This window comes from Carassius carassius, chromosome 37 (genome assembly GCF_963082965.1).
Source record: "Carassius carassius chromosome 37, fCarCar2.1, whole genome shotgun sequence".
Taxonomy (NCBI): domain Eukaryota; kingdom Metazoa; phylum Chordata; class Actinopteri; order Cypriniformes; family Cyprinidae; genus Carassius; species Carassius carassius.
This window is the reverse complement of record NC_081791.1, coordinates 24,996,208-25,014,234: the sequence shown is the minus strand read 5'-3', so window position 1 is coordinate 25,014,234 and position 18,027 is coordinate 24,996,208. Positions and strand designations below refer to the sequence as shown.

At 35.7% G+C, this 18,027-nt stretch overlaps 2 protein-coding genes across 2 annotated transcripts in view; one reads left to right on the top strand and one right to left on the bottom strand.

The window, feature by feature from the left end:
- Window positions 1-833: 833 nt before the first annotated feature.
- LOC132118496 (protein phosphatase 1 regulatory subunit 14C-like) lies at window positions 834-14,282 on the bottom strand. The gene is made up of 4 exons (XM_059528369.1): window positions 13,971-14,282; window positions 4,268-4,351; window positions 3,230-3,262; window positions 834-1,917 (listed from the first exon to the last, which is right to left on the bottom strand). Exons 1-4 carry the CDS (start codon window positions 14,196-14,198, stop codon window positions 1,843-1,845), a joined length of 420 nt encoding a protein of 139 aa, XP_059384352.1. The 5' UTR covers window positions 14,199-14,282; the 3' UTR covers window positions 834-1,842.
- Window positions 14,283-17,375: 3,093 nt separating this feature from the next.
- LOC132118493 (ensconsin-like) overlaps window positions 17,376-18,027 on the top strand; it is a 39,837-nt gene continuing 39,185 nt past the window's right edge. Inside the window, exon 1 of the mRNA XM_059528365.1 lies at window positions 17,376-17,470. Within this exon, the coding sequence (XP_059384348.1) occupies window positions 17,425-17,470 (46 nt within the window). The 5' untranslated portion in view covers window positions 17,376-17,424. The remainder of the gene's footprint in view (window positions 17,471-18,027) is intronic.

Here is an 18,027-nt window from a genome sequence, read left to right as displayed (position 1 = left end):
CCCGCAAACTCCTTAAAATCCACAACGATATTTAGATGCAGGCCGACAGAAATGGAGAGCGGAACAGAAGATTCATCCAGAGTCAAGATGGAATCTCTGTTTATTTTTGCCCTTTTTCTCTCGGCCTGCAAAACACATCGTCCATCCACGCTGTAGAGGGTTAAAAGTTTAAACAGCACCATAGTTTTTCCCCTGGATTCCTGGTTTAACAACTTACACCACCAAACACAAATCTGACCCATGACACCCAATGACACGAAGATTAAATGTTCTTTAGAGCGAAACATAATATACATGTACCAATTTACACCAATAGCACTTTATAATACGCTAATATTCAACCATTTTCTATTCTTTGGCAGCCTCCATGTAAAATTGTATGAGGAAAAGGAGCTAAAAGCCTAGATTTCAATGATTTACGTGCTTTCAATAATGTCTCGAGTCAAACTAGATACCTCATCCAGCTTGATCATTAGATGAACACTTACCATCATCACAGTATATCTGTTAATAAGATCCACTCTACTGCAGCCCTTGCTGACAAAACTCAGGCTATGTTCACAATACTAGTATGCTACGCTCAGCTACTAATACCAGTATACAGTATGTATGCTACATTACATGAATGCATTTGCCAAAATATGCAGTGTATGGTTTAGAATACTTCCGCAATGCAATGCACTCAACTAGTATTTAAAGGAATAATGCACCCAAAAAATAAAAGAAATGCTGAAATTTTACTCAGAATTAGGCAGCCGAAGGTTTAGATGAGTTTGCTTCTTCTTTAGAACAGATTTGGAGAAATGTAATGGAGAAATCCAAACAGCTGATAGCAAACATGATTATGGGTTATGGACTTGTATTTTGGCCAGAAGCATTTGTCCAAACGGTTTTTATCAGGTGTTTGGACTCTCATTTTGACGGCACCCATTCACTGCAGAGGATACATCTGTTAGCAAGTGATGGAATGCTAGATTTCTTTGAACAAGATGAAGAATCAAACTCATCTACATCTTGGATGGCCTGAGGTTTAAGAATACATTTTAAGAAAATTTTCCCTTTTTGGATCAACTATTCCTTTATTTCCGAATATAGTCTAATTTCTTTACTTTGCCATCACATCCCACCCAAAATCTTTGAACTTTTATCATACCACAATCATGTTCACTTTATGAAAGTAGTTATTTTAGCCACAGACCTTTCAAGAACAGTTCAATATTCTTGAAAGATTAACATGGCCATGAAAAATATGACAGACTGATATGCACTCTGGCCAATTATTATTAATGAACCTATATATTCAATTATGCTTTGCTGAAGTACGGATTCTAGGGTAGAATGACTGTTGTGCAAATTTATGAAAACTAGACAGATATTGGTGAATATCACCGCAGATCCAGGATCAGATGATTTTTAAAAAAGACCAAAGACAGTTATTTAGGGGAAAAACATTCAATAGGCTATATAAAATAGCTTTGTAGTCATAAAAATAGCTGTAATGCTGCACCAAACAGTGTAATAATGTGACCCATTGAGAGGTTGAGGACAGGAACATCAGACTGTCCCACGCGGCTGCTTCTGCGATTGTTTGATTGTGTCCCGGATGAACTTTGCACTCTTGGATTTATTGTGTGATCTATGGGAAACAGATGACTCAATTTAGGTGTACTGAACAAAGTCAGGGTCCTTGGAAAATTAACTCTAGTATATTGATTCTGGCCAGACATGAATCCCGGGATAGAGGAGTCCTTGAGGGCTGTATGAGGTTGACTCTGCGCTGAGTGATGGATTGTGGGACCTGTAGTTCAGGTAGCTGGATTGTCGTTGACATTTGTCGAGCACTTAAAAGCTTTTCTTCTGCGGAGCACTGAGTTTTCTCATTCCTCTTATCCTGCCGAGGAGCTCGCGCACAAAGTCCTGGTGAAGAGAAAGAGACAGAAGGAGAGAGTGAGACAGATTGTATGTATTCTCTTCTGCTCATTGACTGTCTGTGTGAGGGTAAAGCCTGTGGCTGTATGTCAGTAACAATGCTGCAAGGTCATGTGGTTGGTTTTGACAGCAGAAATGCTCACATACTCAAACAAGAGCACATGTTGGTGTTTAAGGGTCTGTGATTAGATTAGAGAGAACTGGAAGTGTGTGTGTGTGTGTTTGCTTCTCATTTCACATAAAATAATGATGGATACACTGAGTGTGTTTTTATGTGTCTATTTACATGTCTAAATATAAAAATTACATTACATTTTTTTCATTAATAAAGTACAAATTCTTTTTAAAGGAATTCATATTTTATTATTTAATTTTTATACAGTATCATTACTATTATTGTATTAGATTGATCAAAGGTGACAGTAAAGACATTTATATTATATAATATGTATTCATATTATATAATATTAAATACTGATACATTGTTTTCAATATTGCATATACAGGAATACATTTTGAAATATATGCGAATAGAAAATGGTTATTTTAAATTGTAATAATATTTTACAATACTAGCATTTTTACTGTATTTCTGATCATATTAATGCAGCCTCAAGTGAATGTATGAGACTTCTTTCAAAAATTCTTAAGGAATTTTTTTCTTAACTTATGAACCATAATGTGTATATAATAAAATAAAATATTAGAAGAATTTAGCTAAAATAAATAATTATATATTACATTATATATATATATATATATAAACAATAAAAACAACATAAGTACCAGATTTCAATAATCAAGTAAACGTGTGTTTCAGTTACAGCAAAGGCATCTGCATGTGTGTGGGTCAGTGGGTTATTGTGTCTATGCTAGCTAGCTCTTATGCATTATGATTTTCATAGCGTTGAATGAATTCTTTAACACACATGTTTTCAGGCCAATGCATTTATGTGAAATCCACTAGCATTTCCTGAAGCGGTGCGTGTGCATTTGTAGTAATAAAAATGCAGCCTCATAAGTTACTGATATGAAGCACTCATGCAGTGAGTCACGCGAGCCACATACACTGCTTGTGAACAGCAACCAAAATTTGACTAATTCTATGTATTTATTTATATATTTGACTACTGTTACATATATAAAAATATAGGGCAGAGTAATGTGGCTATATAAATCTATATAAATCTTCTGCTTTGTGAATGCATCCATGATGCCTTAAAATATTGTCTATGTAGGCAATTGTCTATGTAGGCAGCTGTGTGTTAGTGGCCTATATTTTATGTTAGCTATGACTTACATCAGTGGGCTTGTAGCAGTCTGATAGTGATTCCTGAGGGACAAAAACAGAGAGATATCAACCAACTGAGACACCCACCAACAACTTTAGAAGCTTCAGGATTTACAGACTTATCTAGACTACAGAGTGAATTCTCAGCTAGGGTGGTGCAGCCCTGGTTTTTAATGTTTAAGGTGTTGTTACATAACTGTGCTCCCTCAAGGAGGAGCTAGAGTTTCTTTCAAATATCTGTGATATTAAATCAGATCTGATGATTCAGCTAGTTAGTTAAAAAACATAAAAACCTCATGAAAATTAGCTGTAGATGTACATAATGATGTAAATGAATTTGTTTCTTCAGCAAAACAGATTTGGAGGAATTTAGCATTATGTCACTTGCTCATCAGTGGATCCTCTGCAGTGAATGGGTGCCATCAGAAAGAGAGTCCAAACAGCTGATAAAAACATCCCAATAATCCACAAGTAATCCACACATCTCTAGTTTATCAGTTAACATCTTGTAAACATCAAACCGTTGCTTCTGGGTTAATATAAGTCAACAATCCTTAATATTGCTTTCTCAAGTCAAAAAAAAAAAAATCTCATCTGAATCAGGAGAGAAATATGCACAGATCAAGCTTTATAGTTTATAAGTAAAAAAAAGTTCAAAACATCTAAACAAGTATGATGGTGAATTTTGATGTGAGAGGCCAACAGGGGGTGGACTTTTACACTGAGGGAAGTGTTATTATGGGTTATGGGATATTTTGGCGAGGAGCAATGGTTTAAACTTGAAACAGCTTAACGATGGATTTTCTTTCTTACAAACATGTAGCTTTTCACTTCACAAGAGGTTAACTTATGGACTGGAGTGGTGTGGATTATTGGGATGTTTTTATCAGCTGTTTGGACTCTCATTCTGAAGGCACCCGTTCACTGCAGAGGATCCACTGGTGAGCAAGTGATACAACGCAAAATTTCTCAGATAAAGCATATTTTTATTTTTGGGTGAACTAATAAGAAAATGCATTCGCTTACAAACACATGCTCACACTTTACCTGTAGTTTTATGGCTCTCTCGTCTTCACTGTTCACCTCCAGGAGATCATCAATGTCTATCTCCACCTCTGGCATTTCCTCTTCCTGTAGAAGAAGAGACTAGGCAACATTAGTGGAAGTGAACACATCACAGAGTGAGAAATCACAAATGAGATTTCTTTTGTGCCTATTTTTTTAAAGGATTTTGCAGTTCCGTAACCACCAAGAATTAAAAAGAAACCCCCAAGCAATTAATTTCCTGTTCTTCATTAGTGCAGGAATTCTAGCAGATTGGATGGATGTGGTTTAGATAAAATCAGCAGCCAAGAAATTCGGAATTATATGTAGATCAGAGCCATTTAAATAGCTGTTTAGAGAACATCAGGAAACACTCTGAAGGGTCATTAACCAGAATGTGCCAGTGATGACAGACAGAGCCACACAGACAGATGAGATGAGCTCTATAAATACACTCGCCTCTTTAAAGGTGAGAGAAGGAGAGGGAAGTGTTTTCCATGTAGCAATCACTTTGGCTTGTTTGGCAAATGAGAGCGGTGGAATAATATAAATCATCTGTACACACAATCATTATGAAACAACATTTGTCATTTCTGTCTGTGCAAGTGCCAGGGATTGTGAGCGTTTCAGCTAATTCTGCATTTGTTTGGCAGATCCAAGGACAAATCCAGGACTCACTGTACAGATTTACCCCACGTTACCCTGCATTATGTTGGATTTTTAAAAATTTATTTATTTAGGATTTTAAGTGTTTTCATATACTTTAGTACAACAGCACTGATTTATTGCAATGATACTAAAAATTCAGCTTTGTATCACAGGAATACATTTTAAAATACATTCAAACAGAAAAGGTTATTTAAATTTGCAATTATATTTCACAATATTACAGTTTTTTCTGTATTTTTGATCGAACCAAAATGTCTTACCAAATGTAAACATGCGAATGTGTAATTTGTGCCACAGTGTTTAAGAAACTTTTTTTTTTTACATGCAGGAATTGTTTTCTGAATTACCAACGGTACAAATAAACTTTCAGAATTTGCATATCAAATGCATTTATTTATTAATACTTAACATTTATTTTTTAAATTTCCTTCTACATATATATTTTCCCAAATATTTCTGAAAGACAGACTCAGCTCTAACTGTCCTACGAGTGAATGTCATCTCACTGTGCAACCCATGACCGCTTTGCATTGTCCACGCTTAACAGTTCAGATGAAAAAAGCAGGAGGGTTTCTAGTTCTTCCCCCCAGATCCACCAGTTACCAATTTCTCTGTCTCAAGCTGCACTGATGTTGAGTTTACTAGCAGCTCAAATGAGAGAGAGAGAGAGAAAATACAGAAAGAAGGAGAGATTTAGCGAGAAGCAGGTTAAAATGATTAGTGCTGGTCTGCAGAGTTAATAAGGATGAGTCTGTGTGTGTGTGGGTGTGTGTGGGTTAAGAAATCGTAGGAGGTTGAAAAGAAAATGCACACTACGATTCATACGGTGAGAGAAAACTGACAATGATGCATGGAGAAATGTTTGTATACCTTAAAAAGAGAAATTTCGTCAAAAATATGACTAATTTCATGAGTTTCCTCAAGAATATCTCTATGAGCTGTGCATCCAGACAAAATGTGGATATTGTGAATGCATGTAAATTTATTCTGACACACTTTTAAGACAAACACTAATGGATGCAGATTCATGTATATTAACACTATAAATCTGCAAAAGCAGACACACTCACATATGCACTTTCAGTGAAGACAAATCAGCCTTTTAGTGCACTAGCATAGTGCCTTTAACCTTATTAGAGCTGAAAATAATGATCCAATCAGTCGCCTGCCTGCTGTCAGATTGGCTCGTTCATCATGCGTTTACACATTCACCATTAGAAGAACTAATATTTCAGACCTTTGTCTGTGTGTGTACTCTCTTTGAAGGGGAAATGGCAATGAAGACAATACCAGCCACAAAGACTCCAGCAGATCAAGCTCAACCATCAGCAGATCATCAGTCATGCAACCGCCGAGACATGACCAATCAATCACAGACTGATCTAACATCAGTCAAGATAAGTTGACACAGAGGCCATCAGCCTTCTCAAATAATCATTTAATTAGCTACATTCACACTGGTGCACCAAGCAGAGAGTCTGGAAACTACATAACAACATCCAAAAACACTCAGAAAAACTTAGCAACCACATTAGCAATACCTCAACGTTGTTGCACATACAAGCACAACTGAAATTTTCTTCCAAATAAATGTATGATTTACTAAACACATATATATACAACTAAAAGACAATGATATTCTAATAAATCTGTGTGTATAATTTTTCAACATAAATATATATTTTAATAATACACTTTATTGTTTTAATAATATATGTTGAATTATTTAAATATGTATATTAATATAAATTTTACAGGTGCATCTAAAAAAGTTATATCATAGAAAAGGCCTTTATTTTTTGTAATTTAAAAAAAAAAAAAAAAAAAAAAGTGAAGTGACATTCAGCCAAGTATGGTGACCCATACTCAGAATTTGTGCTCTGCATTTAACCCATCCGAAATGCACACACACAGAGCAGTGAACACACACACACACTGTGAGCACACACCCGGAGCAGTGGGCAGCCATTTATGCTGCGGCGCCCGGGGAGCAGTTGGGGGTTCGATGCCTTGCTCAAGGGCACCTAAGTCGTGGTATTGAAGGTGGAGAGAGAACTGTACATGCACTCCCCCCACCCACAATTCCTGCCGGCCCGGGGCTCGAACTCACAACCTTTCGATTGGGAGTCCGACTCTCTAACCATTAGGCCACGACTTCCCTTAATTTAAAATTGTTTAATTTAAAAAGCAAACTTATATTCTAGATTTATTGCACACAAATTGAAGTATTTCAAGAGGTTTTTTTGTTTTAGTTCTGATGGTTACGACTTACAGCTTAAACTCAATCAAAAATTCAGTATCCCAAAAAATGTGAATATTCCATTTTGAGCTTGATTAGTTTGATTAATTTTGAGTATAAATACTGGGTACCTCTTGGACTAGTTTAGAACATGTGGCCACAATTATGGGCAAGACTACTGACTTGAGAGTTGTCTAGAAGACAATCATCAACACCCTCCACAAGGAGGGTAAGCCACAGAAGGTCATTACTGAAAGAGCTGGCTGTTCACAGTCACAGAGTACTGTATCAAAATATATTCATAGAAAGTTGACTGGAAGGAAAAAGTGTGGTATCTCCTGCTTTGGAGATCTTGAACATTTCTGTTTTGAAAATCTTTTTTTGATTGATCTTTGAGAGAATACTTTTTGAGATACTGATTTTTTTTTCCTAAGCTGTAAGTCATAATCATCAGAATTAAAACAAAAAAAAACTCTTGAAATATTTCAGTTTGTTTGCAATAAATCTAGAATATAAGAAAGTTTGCTTTTTTGAATTAAATTACAAAAAATAAATAACTTTTCCATGATGTTCAATTTTTTTAGATGCACTTGTATATATAAGGAAATTATTGTTTTACATAATACATTTTATATTTATTTCTATAAATAATTATTAATTATATATATATATATATATATATATATATATATATATATATATATATATATTAAGTGTGTGTGTGTGATAATTGTTTACTGAATATTATGAGAAACTATATGTATATAATATATATATATATATATATATATATATATATATATATATATATATACACACACATACACACTTGATAATACTTAATATTACTATATTAGTATACTTAATAACTTAATTTTTTATGGTAATTAATTTATTACTTATTACAGTTTTTTTATTATATTGCCATTGCAGTCAATAAAGGTTTCTTGTCATTATCATAAATGCTTCATTTGAGTAATCATTTATGGCCACTACAGTATCATAATCATTTTAGGAAATCATTTTTCCTTCCAGTGGCTTGCATGTAATTTCAGTCTATTGTGAATGAAAAGCCCTGCAGGTGGATTGTGGGTAGTGACCGTGTGTGCTGTCAGGCCAGAGAGTTGAATGAGCTCTTCCAGACTGCAGAAGCAGCACAGACACTTTCACTTGACCTATTTGTGCATCGGGTCTCATCATGCTGTAGACTGGTGTCTCTTTCAGCAAACACAGAGCAGAGGGAAGCCGTCTCCCTCCCTCATGAAGCAGACAGGTCAGATCATGGAGGATTCAGATAAGAAAAGCAAACAGGCATTGGTGTGAGAGAGGTCTTACAGGAAAGTGTGAAATGTACACAGAAATGCCAGCGGCAATGCTGAGAAATCACACACACACACATAACACGATTGAATACCAACCCAAACAAGCTGATTTTACTGTACTGTGCATGTACTGCATATGTGCTCATGAAATAATCTGTGCATGCATGCATATTCTGTTTGTCACGGATGAATTATAATCAGGGTCCCCCGATTGGCAGAATGAAGATGATAAATTTGGTCTCTACAAGGCAAGGGTGACATGAAGTAATTTTTTAAGTGCTTTAGTAGTGCCCTTAGTAGGAAAAGACAAATTTCAACCCTATATAGTTTAATAAAACAAGTATGTAATGTAAATGCAACATGCATTTTTATTATTTTTGTATTTTGCATGCAAGTGCAGGTCTTGACATTTATACAATATACTAGTCAATTTGTTTTATTTGAAATACAGTAAAAACAGTAATATTGTGAAATATTGTTACAATTTAAAATTACTGTGTTCTATTTTTCTATTTAAATATATTTTAAAATGTATCATTTATTCCTGATTTCTTAAGGATCATGTCACTGAAGACTGGTGTAATTATGATGAAAATTCAGCTTTGCATCACAGGAATAAATTACATTCTAAAATACATTCAAACAGAAAAATTTTTGTTAATTAACCATCGATACAAATTAGCTTTTCGGAATTTGCTTTTAAAATGCACTTTGTTCAAAAAGCCATGGCACTTCTACTACAAGGTCAAACTGAGGTTAAAATCCAAGATAAACACAAAAAAACACCAACAGAATCGTCTGCAATACAAAACACAAACACACTGCACCAATACAAACAGTCAAAGAGGAATGAAAAGCAGCGCCTGGGATATAAGAGAGACAGACAGACCCCTGAAGCGCTCAGCATCAAAGACGAACCCCTTCCCCCCTCGCTGCAGAGGAAGACAGCAGAGAGGGGGGTTGTGGGTATCTTTTGCAGACAGGGGCATATAGGCTGAATGTAGAGGACACATCTCACTGTGTTTTATGCTGTGTTGTGTGTCAGTATGCAGAGTGTGTTGAGCTGCCATTTTCAGGAAACTGTTGCAGTCTGTGACTCCGTATTGCTCATAAACGATAAATAAATATAAATATTACAAATTCAAATAATACATTGTTATTTCCTTATTTTATTCATGTTTTGAATTAGGTTTCATTTTTGTGTTCTGTTCTCATTTTAATTTTAGTTAGGTTTTAAAGTCTTTAGTCTTAATTTTTCTATTTTTGTCATTTAAATTTTAATGTTTTAGCTATTTTGTTGTGTTCTTGTCATTTTTATTAGTTTGTTTTTTTAAATATGTAGCTTTTATATATATTTTAAATTATTGTTTAGATTTTCTGTTTTCAATTTGATTTTAGTTAAAGGAGCATTGCGTAGGTTCTGAAATTTCAAACCGTTACTGACACCAGTGGCCATTAGAGGAACTGCAGCCAGTCTCATGCTCGTTCTCAGTGCGCACGCTCTTTTTTTTTTTTTTTTACTTACGAGGAGTGTCCGTGGGTGTCTGAATTGTGCTGGAGGCTGGTCGCTTCTTTCCATCCGCAGAGTCCATTTGAAAACACTATTGCCGCTGCTTACTATAATGGTTGGCGTGCCGTACGGTTGTAAGCCCAAGTAGACGAGAACGCGCATGACGTCACATTTTGTGAATTTTCGCGCCAATTCGGGCCCGACTCCTCCACACACAATTGAGCCTACAGGCTGATAGAGGCAACCGTGGTGGACAGTCGAGGTGTCATTCTTTTTTTTTACATCATGGTTGGCTCATACATGTACAAATGAAAACTCTATCTTAAAGATTTTTTTTAAGTAAAAACCTCAAAAAACATAGCTCCTTTAAGGTATTAGTATTAGTATTTTTGTTGCGTGATCTTGGCATTTTTATTACTATGACTTTTTAAAAATGATTTTATTTCAGTTAAAATGTTAGTTATTTTAGTTCATCCATTTAAAATAACTAGCTAAAATAAAATTTTAAAAATATATATTATTTTAATTATATATTTTTTGTCCATAACAACCCTAATAACTATTGAAAAATCATGCTTAATTTTTTTTTCATTCTAAAATCTTTAACTTTCTAACATTCAACCCCAAAACAGTCACATTTTTTTTGTTTTAAACAACACAGAATCATGGGTTTTCAATTATTTTCCCCACGTTATTAATTTAAAAATATACAAAAACTGAGTCGTAAAACCAGAATATTTATTTACATCGCAAGTAATTTAAATTCTAAAGTTATAATTAAAGTTTAAATAGTACACACTTTGCATCTTCTTTGTAACCACATATTTTGGTGGTCTCATTTATTGCCTGCTACTCTGATTAGATTTTAGTACAGCAGTGTTACTGAATTAGCTTTCACATCCTATCACAGCACTATTCATCCATGATCACACAGAGAGAATCTGCATGCTTGCAAACCGCTGCACGCTGCCCAAAATAGACAGAATCCTCAGCAGAAAACAGCTTAGGCAGCAGTTTGTGAGCATCATTGATTTGAGGACTCCATGCTTGCACGTAACCACCTCGTTCAATACGCTAATGAACTCCAGATGGACCTGTTTTACTAAGAGAAAGCCCATCAGAGCTCTGACTCACAGATACATGCAAATCGCAACAAAAGCAGCCTACATTTGTTCTTCGTAAGCCTTGTAACCACAGATGAGGCTGCTGAGAAAGCAGAGATCATGCTGTGGACACACACACACACACATCTTTATTGTTGAGGGTCGTTAGTGTATGTATGAGGTGACATGCTGTTTTACCCAAAGCAGAAATTGATTCAATTCCCAGTCCAAAAACCTCTATAATTGTATACCATCAAATTGCCTGTTTTTCCTTTGTTTTATCGTCTGCTAAACATATTCTATTCTAATTCTAATGAATTTGTCCATCCTATGCCTTTCAATTACTTTCCTCTCATCTTCTGTTCTAATTCCTTTCCCCCAATCCTCTTCTCCCAGAAGTGACAGAAATTAACCTCTGAAAATCCTGATAACGTTACACCATTTTTATCTCACTTTTTCTCTGTTGGATACACTCTCTCACTATATGACAAATTCATCTAATCTATGCTGTGCTGTCACTCATTCTGATCGGCTGAGTCATAGTCGTGAAGTTATAAAGCAAGCCGGTTAAGCTCTAAGACTCAATGATTGGCCAATGCAATGCAATCACTGCAAATAGGTAATACTTGTACTCAAGGAGGCCATAGAGCAACCTTTAATGGGTTAACATTAAACCAAATTAGATGGTTCAGGTTTTCATTTTTATATTTTCTCTTTTTTTATTTTAAATTTAGATAAAGTTTTAGTAATTTTGTTGTGCATTCTTCTCATTTTCATTGGTATTTGTTTTTGAAATAGGTCTATATTATTAATTAAATGTTTATATGATTTTTTAAATATCAGTTTTAGTTATTATAGTTCATCTACTAACTATCTGAAATTAAAAAAAAGTTTTAATTAAATATATATATATATATATATATATGCATTTTATATTAAATATTATATCAGTTAAAGCCTGTTATTTCAATTAAAAATATGTTATGGTTTTAGTTTTAGTTAACTATAACCCTGATTATGATTTAAATATCATGCTTCTGTTTTTTTCCCTTTTCTTTTTAAAAATGATTTGAGTTTGTGACATTCAATCCCAAAACCAAATGTAACAGACTTTATAAAAAGCATGTTTTGAACAATACAAGGTTTTCAAAAATGTATCCCTATAGTGATAAAAAAAGTATACTATAACTATATAATGATGCCAGAATATTTATTTGAATGGCAATTGATTTAATCGTAAGTAGAATTGAAGTTTGTGCTGAAATGTTTAACCATCTCCTGTTGTCAAGGTTAGGGTTATTATAGTTAACTAAAACCATAAATAAAATATTACTTATAATCAAAAATAAATAATGTTAAATAAAATAAAATTAAACTAAGCACTAAAACAACAACTAAAAAGTTAACTATAAGGACATCAAAAACACAAAAAAAGTACTAAAATTCAGAGTCCTGTTGTTTACATGAAGTCTACTGTAACCTGCTGTTAATGGGTGCCCAGACATTGAGCTGTGAATGGTTATTGGCTATGTGTGACTTCCTCCTCTTGTCTCTAGTGTAAATGTGATGGGTCGTTAAATGTACCCGAGTAAACACTCTTTATGAGCTCACATGTTAAATCTGATTAAATGCTTGAGCTTGTAAACAGCATCCTATTTGATGTTTTGATTAACCCCACAAATAAAATGCATTTTATTTGCCAAAAATGCTATGTACAAGCTCAAAACAGACATCTAAAGGATTATCATTATAAAGACAATTAACATGGAAGAAAAAAGTGAATATAACTCACACAGATTTACATACCAGTACATATGCCACTGCAGTATGATTGCCAGTGAACTACTGCCATCAGAAATCTGACTCTGAACACATATCGATTTCCTGGTTTTTATTCAGACTTTGGAAACACAGAATCCTTTCAACGTTATTCTGCCTTACAAGTCAAACTAGTCGTTTCTCTCTTTCTTGTCTCTCTGGGGCCAACACAGCATCAGCAGGAAAAAAAGCAAGCTGCTGCAGAACAGAAAAACTGAGAGACGGATAGAGAAAGAACAAAAGAGAGCAGCACTCTGTACAGAGCAATACGACACCTCACAGAGGTCAGCAGAATGACGTTCGGTCATCTTCAAATGAGCAGAGATGCTGAAGGATGCCACACTTTAAAGATACCTATAGCTGTAGCGTCATGCATTACATCACAGCTAAATCACACAAAGAAGACCAATTCATCAACCTATAAACCCGAGGGAATGGTGTAACTTTGAGGTTAAAAACCTTTTTTTTAACCCCTCGAGAGCTGATGCATATTCTACTGCATCACCATTGAGCCCTTGATCAAGACACTTAACCACAAGTTACTCCAAGAAGAGTAATAAATGAACTGTAAAAAAGCTGAAAACGAATGATTTTGCTTGGCCGATAAGGGACACGTTGGCAGACATTATTAATCTATATGATATATATTATATTATTAATCTATATGGTTGTATTTTGTGTGTGTGTGTATATATATATATATATATATATATATATATATATATATATATATATATATGGTGTATAAAATACAGTAGAATAGATAACACCTACAGTAACATGTCTGTACTGTAATGATTCATAATATATTACGATATAAATTAATGTATTTTTCAGAAGAAAAAAATATTATATAGTAATTTTTGTTTTTGCAACGACAAATATTAGTATTTTGTATTTATTTTACAATAAAAATTAATAAATTATAAAAATTAACCATCCACAAACAAATAAAACATAATTAAATTTAAAAAATCTACTGATCGCTAATTATCGAAATTAAAAGGCTCTGTTTTATGCAGTTGTGGATCGGGTCCAGTCTTACCTCGCAGTTGTAAAGTTCGCTTAGCTGTTCAATGATCCACTCCTCCAGTATGAGTCTCTTCCGCAGCTCTTTTCTGTCGTACTTCACCGTCACTTTGCCCTGTTTTTTCTGCACCGGGTCATCGCGCTGCATCGGTCCGGCGCCGGCGCAGCCCACGCCGGGCTGAAAGAACACCCTGCCCGCGGCCGGCGGCAGCTGCGCGGTGGTCTCTGCGCTGGCGGTAGACATTGCGGCGGTGATGGCGATGATGATGATGATGGTGGTGGTGTATGTAGGGACACAGTTTTCCACACCTGCTATTTAAAGCGCAGCGCAAGTATTTAAAGGACGCCCGGCGCGTGGGAGGGGAATGTCAAGCCAATGTGCGCGCTCGCGTTAACGCTGTGAGTGCCGGAGCGCGCACTGTATTGGTGAAGCGGGAAATCCCTCTGCGCTCATTGGACACAACAGAGGTCCTGAACAAGCTGTGCCATTACCACAGTATGAGATGATAGTACCATTACATTTTGACTATCTATCTATCTATCTATCTATCTATCTATCTATCTATCTATCTATCTATCTATCTATCTATCTATCTATCTATCTATCTGTCTATCTGTCTGTCTGTCTGTCTGTCTCTCTCCGTCTGTCCATCCATGTCTCTCTCTCTCTCTCTGTCCATTCATCCATCCATCCGTCCGTCTGTCTGTCCCTCTCTCTCTCCGTCCATCCATCCGTCCGTCTGTCTGTCCCTCTCTCCATCTGTACATCATCCATCCATCCATCTGTCTGTCCGTCTATCTGTCTCTCTCTTCATCCACCCATCTATCCGTCTGTCTGTCCGTCTGTCTCTCTCTCCATCCGTCCATCTATACGTCTGTCTCTCTCTCCATCCGTTCGTTCGTTCCTCCATCCGTCTGTCTGTCTGTCTGTCTGTCTGTCTGTCTGTCTGTCTCTCCGTCCGTCTGTCTGTCTGTCTCTCCGTCCGTCCGTCTGTCTGTCTGTCTGTCTGTCTCTTTCTCTCTCTCTCCGTCCATCCGTCCGTCTGTCCGTCTGTCTGTCTGTCTGTCTGTCTGTCTCTGTCTCCGTCCGTCTGTCTCTCTTTCCATCTATCCATCCGTCCGTCCGTCCGTCCGTTTGTCCATCCGTCTGTCTGTCTGTCTCTCTCTCCATCCATCCATCCATCAGTCCGTCTGTCTATCTGTCACTCACTCCGTCTGTATCTAGTCGTCTGTCTGTCTGTCTGTCTCTCTCTCCGTCCATCAATCCATCCATCCATCCATCTGTCTGTCTGTCTGTCTGTCTCGTTGACTGTCAATAAATTACAATATTTATACAATGAACAATGTCAGATAAAGCACATGAATTAGCCATTTTATGGTGTGTATGGTGTATACTTATTTTGCAGCTAGTTTGACTGCCATCTCATCCTCTCAGAGTATATAGCGTAGTTTCACTGAGTCATCCAGAGAAAAAAATTAACAATTCAATACTTCAAATTGTGGAAAGAATATTTGTTTTGTAGTGGTGTATTTTGGGCAGACAAGAAGAAAGTGTTCCTCATCCTCTATTTGATTTAAGTCACAGTGTTTGCATAGTCGCTGTTCTCTCAGTATCCAGGATTTTTGTATCTTCCTTCTCTCTCTCTCTCTTTCTCTCTCTATCAAAATATGATATGGCACAATACATAGAATACAATACGCATGCAGGTGGAGTATAAACACGTATAAACAAAGGAAAACAGGTAAATCGTGTGACACCCACATGATCTTCCAGATAAACTTGTCCCGGTTTACAAATCAAATGTATATTTCACTTCAGCTGACAAAGACTTGTCTGTGTTAGGTGTGTTATGTCGATACAGATGTGTGCTTGTATGTTAGAGGGGAGCTGAGGTCAGCGCTTCAGTGTGATAGAGGAGAATGAGGAGAGAAAGTGTTCATGGCTTATATAACGTAATGAAACTCCCACTAATGAGATGGCCCAGTCCCAAAACACCAGTACTGCTCTAGAAAGAGAACAAGAGAGGCTGAGGGAGAGAGATGTAGTACCTTCATGTTCCCATTTATCTACTTTATAATGCTTCTTAATAACCATGTGGGAAGCATGACGTATGTCAGCAGCCAGGGTGAGGGAGAAGCATGGGGTGCGTGTATGTGGATTAGAGGTTATCAGGGGATATTCAATATTAAACCATCCAATCAAAAAATACATGGCTTATTGTTCTGTTTTTGTACATTCTATGTTAAGCTGAACCAATCAATTCTCAGAAGTATTTTTTCTGATACTTTATCCATTTGTTTGTTTGTAAAAGACAGGGGTATCAAATGATGTCACTTCCAAAAAATAACAACTGGCTTAACACACAAGTCACACACACTCACACAGACACACACTCTCTCACACACACACACACACACACACACACACACACACACACACACACACGTTTGTTATTTTGAAAAGTGGGTTCATCCCATAGGCGTAATGGTTTTTATACTGTATATTCTATGGCCCTACATCAACACTACACCTAACCCTAACCCTCACAGGAAACTTTGTGCATTTTTACTTTCTCAAAAAAAACTAATTCTGTATGATTTATAAGTGTTTTGAAAAATGGGGACATGGGTTATGTCCTCATAAGTCACTCTCTCCTGGTACACACACACACACATATCACATGATGGTGCACAATGAAAGTTTATATTCGTATATAATAAATATGATACATTCTTATATGTGTAATTTTCATGTTGAGTTCATGGAGGTCCAGATGGTGTATAGGCTTCATATTTTGAAGTTGTGGAAGTGTACTGTAAACTGCTGCCATCCTCTGGATATGTCATGATATTACAAGGAAAACAAACACCTAAAAAAAAAAAAAAGATCATATAAAGTATAGGTAAAACAGTAGTGTGTAGACTACTTAAAAAGGCTAGCTTTACAGTGAGGGGGACATGGATAAACATAACATGAAAATACATAACCTCTAGATGGCAACACAGTGATGTAAGAGTGCATGCTAACACTCAAAGACAAATTTGTCTTTAAGATATTAAGTGTATTATTAATTATTAAAATATGTTATTAAAATGTTAAAATATGAATATAATTAAAATATAATTCATGCATATTTTTATACAAAATTAATTTAAATAATAATTTACAAATACTTAATAAAATACAAAATTATATAAATAATCAAAAACATTAACATTTAACATTAACATTTATAAAAAATATATAAAAAACGATTTTTTTTTTCGTTAATATACAATATTAGGCCTATATAAACATACAGTTGCAATTACACAGATATATTAAATACTTAAAACTAATAATGTAGTTAACAATAATCATTGAAACTGGACATTATTGGACATTACTGTTATTCTGCACCTGTCCGCTAGAAGCGCGTAACACTTTTGTACTAGCGCGCGCTCTAATCCTCTCATGTGACGTCGGTGAAATGGCGGAGCGGGATGGAAGGGACGCCTGTCAGAGCTCAAGCCAAGGTGAGAGTTTATTTATTTAACGTAACGTTTGTCTGAAAGTACTGTCCCGATTCCAGACGAGTGTACCAAACCCTTGTCTGTTTTTAAAGCTGGTTGGTTATACTTGTCCCGAAATAAAACACTTTTACCTCAGAAGCAGCGCGAGCCGGTCAGAGGAAAGGGGTTAAATCAGTAAATCAGGCTAAACGCTGAACCAGAGCACTGCCAGCGGGTGTTTACATCAGTTATTACGTAGAAAATGATTGGTTTATGTTTTGAGTTTTGGTGCTGTTTAATTTATACTCGTTTAAATGCAGTTGAAGCCGTTTTGAGTAGAGCACCTGTTACATGCACGCGCGCGTGTTCTGCGTGATCACATCTAACGTAATGTTAGATATAAAGTTTTATATCTGTCGTATTTTACTCGGACTGTTGTTTTATTTGTGCAGTCATGTAAATATCGCGAAACTAGCTCTTTAAAAAGTATAGTGCAGTCTTTGCACTTTCTGCAGTGCATTGGTTTAGTCCACTGGTCCAAAGTCATTCTTAAATAAGTCTATTTTGACAATAAGCAGATA

Excerpts from the sequence above, each read along its gene's own strand:
- LOC132118496 (XM_059528369.1), bottom strand. The coding sequence starts at position 14,198 with ATGTCTACCGCCAGCGCAGAGACCACCGCGCAGCTGCCGCCGGCCGCG. Across the intron at positions 4,352-13,970 it reads GCGAACTTTACAACTGCGAG|GAAGAGGAAATGCCAGAGGT; the intron begins GTAAGACTGGAC and ends CTTCTTCTACAG. Across the intron at positions 1,918-3,229 it reads ACTGCTACAAGCCCACTGAT|GACTTTGTGCGCGAGCTCCT; the intron begins GTAAGTCATAGC and ends TCTCTTCACCAG.